This window comes from Chaetodon trifascialis, chromosome 8 (genome assembly GCF_039877785.1).
Source record: "Chaetodon trifascialis isolate fChaTrf1 chromosome 8, fChaTrf1.hap1, whole genome shotgun sequence".
NCBI classification, from domain to species: domain Eukaryota; kingdom Metazoa; phylum Chordata; class Actinopteri; order Chaetodontiformes; family Chaetodontidae; genus Chaetodon; species Chaetodon trifascialis.
In genome coordinates, this window is record NC_092063.1 from 11860130 (window position 1) to 11867805 (window position 7676).

The 7676-nt window shown below is 45.4% G+C and overlaps 1 protein-coding gene across 2 annotated transcripts in view; it reads right to left on the reverse strand.

Annotated features, from left to right (window-relative positions):
• kcnd3 (potassium voltage-gated channel, Shal-related subfamily, member 3) overlaps positions 1 to 7081 on the reverse strand; it is a 99122-nt gene extending 92041 nt beyond the window's left edge. The window contains exons 1-3 of one of the 2 annotated variants that reach the window (XM_070969257.1): positions 6969 to 7081; positions 6760 to 6850; positions 4664 to 5843 (exon numbers count right to left, since the gene is read on the reverse strand). In XM_070969257.1, the coding sequence (XP_070825358.1) occupies positions 4664 to 5766 (1103 nt within the window). In that variant the 5' untranslated portion in view covers positions 5767 to 5843; positions 6760 to 6850; positions 6969 to 7081. Of the gene's footprint in view, positions 1 to 4663; positions 5844 to 6759 lie in introns of both variants that reach the window. The other variant, XM_070969258.1, reaches the window with a different exon arrangement.
• Positions 7082 to 7676: the final 595 nt, after the last annotated feature.

Here is a 7676-nt window from a genome sequence, read left to right on the forward strand (position 1 = left end):
CAACCAAATATGACAAATGCTCAAAGTTATTATCGCTCAAAGGTCAAAATCAATTTGTCTAACAACATGGGGAACAAAATCCCTCACAGGTCCTATTGCCTAAATGTCTCTGATTTAGCTCAAGTCTCAGCACAGTGTGCCTGCTTGCCTGCCTGCCCCTCATTTGCAGGATTTCAGCTAAGCTGTTTAGCTCTGCTATAGAGTGAGCACAGGGCTCTGAGGATTGCAGTGTTGGTTGGTGGCTATCTAACTTGCATGGGCGGTTAAACCTATTTTTGTCCAGTTGGTCATGAGGAGCAGTATAGTCTGTGGGGTCTGCTTTTGGGGGGGATCAGACTCTTATCTTGTTTGCAGCAAAGCCAGTTTATATCACAATATGTCCCCTGCAATTCTGTCTAGCTGTAATCTAGGGCTGCACGATATTGGAAAAAACTGATATTGCAATATCCTTTTTTTTCTTGCAATATATATATTGCAAGAAGAAAAAATTGCAAATTTCACCCGCTACACGCAATGTGTCATTCATCTTCTGATATGTACAATCAACAATCAGAATTTTCAGAATTTGAATTAATCTACAATTTCTAACATTGTTAAAATGTATGCAGCCAATGTTGGTAGAACTCTTAAACTCAAGCAACAAACAGATTTGTCTGGGCTGTATGCTGGCAAGATGTAGGCTAAGTATAGATATACCTGAATTCTGCAAGTTTTGTGTGTGTGTTGTGTGTGTAACAACATTACACATGGGCATGGACCAGCACTTTCACTGTAAACGTAACTTTTAACCAGCGCTGACTAGGGTGCCGCTGATACCGGGAATACAAGCACTAAAAGCTGCCTCGCCTAACTGAACGCCCGCCTCTAGCATCCAGGTGACGATTAACTGTGACAGCAGCTGCGTCGCGTACATGTTTATGGGCAGGTGATACACTGCAATAGGGCAGTGATGATATGCTTATCTCCTGATTTGGTATAATCACGAGACTTGGGTGCCAAATCAAAATGTATTGCAAGTCTCAAGTATTACGATTCTACAAATATTACCATTTATTGAGATACATGTTTGCTTTTTTAAGACTAGACCATGAATCATACACTTCTAGAAACTGTATATCAAGAGTCACATTTCTATAAACAGAATGCAAAAGTGCATGTAAAAGTGGTAAATAAAATACTTTTTATTATCATCATCATCAAAGAATCAATTCAGGAATCCAAACCAAAATAAAAACATGAAACTTAAGTGAATCCTTCTTTTTGCCACCTCTACTCTGTATGCACAGTATTCGCTACTTGCTCTGATCACACATCATGTATCCAAAAACTCTTCAGTCAGACAACATTCCTCATGGGTGCCCTTGGTTTTTAGTTGCAGTGTTTCCTCATGGGGGCCCCCCACACTGGGAGCTGCTTTTGGTCTACTGATGGGGCCGCTGCTGAGGGGACGGCTCTGGCCTGGATTGCTTGCGGCCTCTGCACCTTGGTGTGGGGCCTCGGGGGTCGGGGTGGTCTCGGGCGGTGCTCCCTAGTCATGTGCCGGGGGCCCTCTTAGTGTGGATGGCCCCCAAGGGTGGCTTATTCCTTCCTTGTCTGTATGGGTGTGTGCGCAGGTGTGTGTGTGCGTGCGTGTCTGTGAGTGTGTGTCTCTATATGTCTCTGAATGTATTTATGGGGGCGGGAGGGCTGGGTTTTCTTCTTTGTTGTTTTTAGCCTCTATGAGGCACTTTGTATTGCTTTTAAGTGTGAAAAGTGCCATATAAATAAAGTTTGATTTGATTTGATTTGATTTGATTTGATTTGATTTGATTTGATTTGATTTGATTTGATATGTAATACCAGATGGACTTTTCTTGAAGATTAGCCATGGAAAATGAGATCTTCGCAAATGCACCTTTTGTATCAAGCTGCCGTGTTTGAGTTGATTTGCCTTATTTGACACATCCTGCAATGTGACTACTGCACATGTGCACATTGTCATGTCAAAGCTGAAATGATATATGATGCAGCCCTACTGTAATCCACTTCTGATATAACTAAAAAGTTAGATGCAATAAAAAGATGTCCTGTGTTTTTTCTCAATCCCTAGTTTTTTCCCCCTCCTCTCTCCCCAGGCTCCATTTCCCTTCTCTTCTGACATACTGTTATCATTAAAGAAATTTCCATTTCCAGGAAGAAAGAGGAGAGCTGCAATTCAAAAAGCTGTTCACCTGGTATTTCATTGCCCATTGTTGTAGGGGGATTATGGATCTGATTGAGGCCGGATTATTGTCAGTCAGACAAAACACTCAAAAAGCCACAGCAGGCAACCAGCATGTACTATGCAGCACATAGGGCACTTTTTTCTGCTGTGTGTCACAGTGATAATGAATACAAAACCAAACATGCAACGATCTGATGTACAAACACACGAACACACCAGAGGAAAAATATACAAAATGCCAGAACATACACAAATACAGTATTGCTCTGAGTGAAGCACAGATATCACGGCTAAAGCTCACAAGTTAGCAGTAAATTCAACATGAGAGTGCAGATGAGATGAGTATCTCAATGAGGAGAACAAAGCAGAACACACTCTCGACAGCACAACACTAAGCCCTGAGGCATCTAGATGGGAAGACAAGAAGTCAAGGAAAACATCGTCTGTGGGAACTGGCTTTTATCCTATTTAGTCAGATGAGTATAAATTGCTGCACAGCAGACAGTCAAGATATTTTTCCACAGATTTCAATGCAAGTTAGCGGAGGAAAGGGTGAAAAAAACTTCAAAAAGATGCTGCTCGCGAATCTCAACTCACATTCACTGGAAGATTCTGTCAAACAGACTTACACCCACTTAAGGAAAACCCACAGAGAGAAATATACATATATAAAGAAATATATGTCTATGTGTTTAAACACGCACAAAACCAAATATTATCTGTGTGCGTATGGTTAGTTTGTGTGTATGACGTAAACCGAGAGCAGAGACTAGAATGTCAGGCAGGTTTACATTAGTCAGCAGATGCAGTGGGCCACATCATTAGTCACTCTGACACCCACTTCTGGCCCTTGCTTTATTGATGAGGCCAAGCTCAACAACTACCCCCCCTTAATACACAAACACACACATACACACACACACACACACCCTCCTCTTCCACAATCCTCCTGCAAAAGCAACAGGAGACTGGTTTGGCGTCTCAGGTCTCACTCCGGTGGTAAGAGACAGGTACTGTGTGAGAGACTAGCATGGACAGCAAAGCAAGCTGCTGCGTGTTCACACAAAGACAACAGAGCAGAGTATACCCGTGCTGTTTTATACAATTCAGTGGCTGTTCATGTGTCCACAGACCAAACAACCAATCCAGAATCAAACACCTGCTCAACATCAGATCTTCTGGGCAGGTTGTGAATGGCAGGACACGATAACAGGGTGCCAAGTGTGTCACGGCAATGAGCTCAAAGCCATTTATGGCCTCCATGACTCTGACATTTAGCAGGATGCTGCAATTTGTCAGCCTCTCAGTCTGACTCACACATCCACAACAGGGGACGCTCATGAAGAACATTACCATTAGGCCTAATAGTGCCGCATAACAGAACTCTGTGCGAGTGTTTGTGAGTGTGTGTGTGTGCACGCAGTGTAAAATTAATGATATATGTGTGGTTTCCCTCACTCCCATCAAACAACTGTTGGAAATACATGATGACATAAAAATTAAGAAAAACAGGTTGGTAGACATAACAGACGAACACAGCAAAATGCTCCACATGTTCATCTTTTAAAGCTCAATCAAGGCCAATTCATGAAAAAGAAAACAATAGCAGCAGCTCCAAGCAACAGGTTAATTAGGCATTCAGCAAACAAGGAAAACATGCATATCTATTAAACGGGCGTGCTAATAACAATTATTATCTCCGCCTGTTACCCGAATACAAATAACTGAAGCACTCACTTGCCTCTTAAAATGGAGAGCATTGTGATACGCAGCGTCAGAGCCTTTGTACCAAGAGGCACTTAATTTTCAAGGCCAGCAACTAGTGTATCTCACATTGAGTGAGGGGGGGGGGGGGGGGGAGGAGGGCTCTCAAAATGCAGAGTCACTGTTTCAGTTCATTCTGGACTGAAAGTGCATTGCTGCTAACCACAAGGCAAGTTGAGGGGGGGGTGTAATCTCTGATTCTCTATTTCCTGTCCAATGTTTTCTCTTCTCTCTGTCTCTCTGTCTCCCTCTCTCTCCTCAGTGATGTATAAAGGGCATGCAATCGCACAGCCATTATTGGGAGAAAACGTCTCGATGGCTGCTGTTCCCCCTGAAGAATATTGCCAGTTGTAAGAACACAGTGGTCACAGTTGCAGTGAAAAGTGCTATTTCTCTGTAGCGTCCTAAGTTCGTAAAGGGTGGCAATGAGCAGTTGTGCAGCTGGAGTCAGACACACATCTCAAGTCAAATCAGGATCAAACATTTACTCACACATAACAAACCCGACTGTAAACACACATGTACACACATTCACACACACTGGCATACACAAACATGCACTGGCGCGCGCGCACGCGCACGCACACGCACACACACACACACACACACACACACACACACACACACACACACAAACACACACACACACACACAGCACTCGCAACCTGATAAAAGAGGTGTCTGTTCTGCTCTTACCCGAGCGTTGTCATAGTAACGATGGTGTACCAGAAGGAGGCTGGGATGCTGGTGAATTTGCTGGAGCTTGAACCCTTCTCTGCGTAGAACATGACGGTAGCAAAGATAATTATGGCCATAGTGAGGGAGAAGAGCAGGAAGCCCAGCTCCGAGGCACAGCTCTTCAGCGTGTAGCCCAGGATGCGCAGGCCCTGCGAGTGACGGGAGAACTTAAAGATACGGAACACGCGGAAAACACGGAGCGTCACAAAAGCGCCACTCACGTCCTCATTGTCAGTCATGACCAGGCCAATGTAGTAGGGCAGGATGGCCACCACGTCGATGATGCTCATGACGGACCTCATGAAGCGGTAGCGGCTGGGAGCGGCGAACAAGCGCATCAGGTACTCCACGGTGAAGATCATGACGCAGGCCGTGTCCATGCAGAAAAAGGCCACGGTGTAGCGCTCACCACATGGCACCTCCTTCTGGTTGGGTGCTGAGCCGCACGGCACCGTCTCCACCACATTGGTGATGACGGAGACAGCAATGAAGAAGCCAGTGACATAGTAGAAGACAAGGGCCATGGTGGAAGTATGGGGGTTCTCGAAAGCCCGCCACATGGTCTCCCTGAAGGTCATGTTGGGCAGCTTAGCGTCCTTGTTGTCCTCCTGGTCATCCATCAGACGCTCTGCATTCTCCCTCTTCCTATCCTTGTACTCTTCATAGCAGCAGTCACCGATGATCTCTGGGACGATGCCAAAGAAAGCCAGCTCCTCGTCATAGGACGAGATGCACTCATAGCGTGGGTAGTGGAGCTTGCCTGTGCGGTAGAAGTTGAGAACGCTGCGGAACACATCGGGGTCCCGGTCGAAGAAGTACTCTTTGGTCTCCTCGTTGTAGAAGAACTCCTTTTCTGAGCTCCCCAGCAGGGTGTCTGGATAGCGGTCCAGAGTGTTCCTCCAGGTCTGGAAGCGCCGTCCACTGACATTAAGAATGATTAGCTCATCCTGCCGCTTGTTCTTCTCAGTGGGCGCCACTGGCATAGGCAAATTGGCCACAGGCATCCAGCCGATTGCCGCCGCCCGGGCAAATGGAAGCCATGCCGCTACTCCCGCCGCCATGCTGTGTCCGGCTTGGGGCGTAGGGGGAAACAAGTCCAGCACCTTTACAACCAGCTTGACTTCAGCTCATTCACCATCTAAAGGGAAGAGAGCGAGGGAGTTTGTAAGGAGAGGAAGAACAGCGGAGTTTCGATTACAAGAGAGGGAAGGGAGTGAGACCGACTGATGAGAAATGAAAAGAAAGAGAATTTAAGACAAACTAATCTTACAGATGCAGGAGAGAGGGGAGTGATACTGAAAAGAAACCGATGAGTAGAAGTAGAACATCAGTACAACTCGGCAGTCTATCGCTGAGACAGCAAAAAAGTATCCTCAGTGGAAATACAATTCAACATTGCACTGAATGTGACAAATCTTTACAGTGCATTATATATATATATATATATACGTGTGTGTGTGTGTGTGTGTGTGTGTGTGTGTGTGTGTGTGTGTGTTATTTGATTTGATTTGATATGGAAAGCTTTAACGTGATCACAGAGACATACTGCAATTTCCACTAAGCATCATCTTCCCCATAATTGCTTTAAGGCTGTATTTCTCACATCCCCTCTATTGAGTTACAGTGAAGAGGCAGGACCACAGTTCAGTGCATCTTACAGTTTCAAAACTGAGGGCGAGCAAGCAAAACAACTGCATCATTAAAGAGGCACTATTGGTAGTTGTTTCTGTTTAACTCCATTCTAAACAGGCGCATTCACACGGCTACAGTCCTCTATGAGAGAGATGCAAGCCAGAGATCCAAAACCTGTTGAGTTCCAACTACAGAACAGAAGACGATTCTTTATCTCACTCGAAATGAATTAAAATAGTTCAGGCTTATTCTGATTTATCAAATTCACGATTGAATTTAGCTGCTTGTGACCTGATCCTAAACAGGCTCTTTTTTTTTATATTCCACATGATAAATTGGCTACAAGCTGAACACGGAATGAGCAAAAGCGATACAGGTTGAGAACCAAACTCAGTTTATCGGAATCTGCGATTACAACTCACCGATTTAAAATGCTCCATCCACAGAAAAGCGACCGTCTTCCAGAGCAGTTTAGTTCCAAGTCGTAGGTTTGGTTATTTCTGAAAAGCGTGTCTGGGGAGGAAAAAAAATAAAACCGGGGAAAGAAGAAGTTATTTAGCGGAGAGGAGAGCCGCGTTAGGCGAACGCTACTGCTGAGGGAAAAGCGGAAAAGTGCCGGGGACGGACGTACCACAGCTGTTTTAATTCAGTGTCCATTATGCGAGGGGAGAAATGATGAGAGGACTCCGCCGTGGAGACCGGCTTGGGTTGGCTTTTCGGGATGAGTGGTGGGAAGAGGAGGAGGAGGAGGAGGAGGAGGAGGAGGAGCGCTCTCTCTCCCTCTCTCTCTTCCTCTATGCGCAGGGCGGATTGTGGACCAAAACTGCAGTTATGGGAAACCTCGATCAGGAAACGATGCGCAGAAACTGGGTTACTCACTGATGAGGAGGGGGGTGGGGGGTGGGGGGGGGGTGATACAGGCCTCCGTCATCACTCAAAATTCATTGACAAAAGGGTTTCCTCTCCTCAGGGCAAAAATGGATAAGCAACCCAGGCAGGCTGTGCGCTCTATTGAACCAATATCATTTCCACCCATCGAAAGCAACTGCGGTGCCTGTACAGGCTACATCCCAGCAGATCCCAGAACTCAAGAGGCCCCGAAACAAGACGCACCTTTGCCCTTAATTAAATCTGCATTCACTCATTTTTTTGCCACTTGGGGGCAGCAGAAACAGCTTGTGAACACGACAATGCCATATTATCATCTTTTAGGTTTAGTAAAGGATTGTTTATTTCCACATCCAGCAGTTACTAACAACATTATGATGTATTTGGCTCAAGGCAGTCCATTATGCACTCTCTTTTAGCTCTGTTTTTGTGTCTGAAAGAAATATCTGCT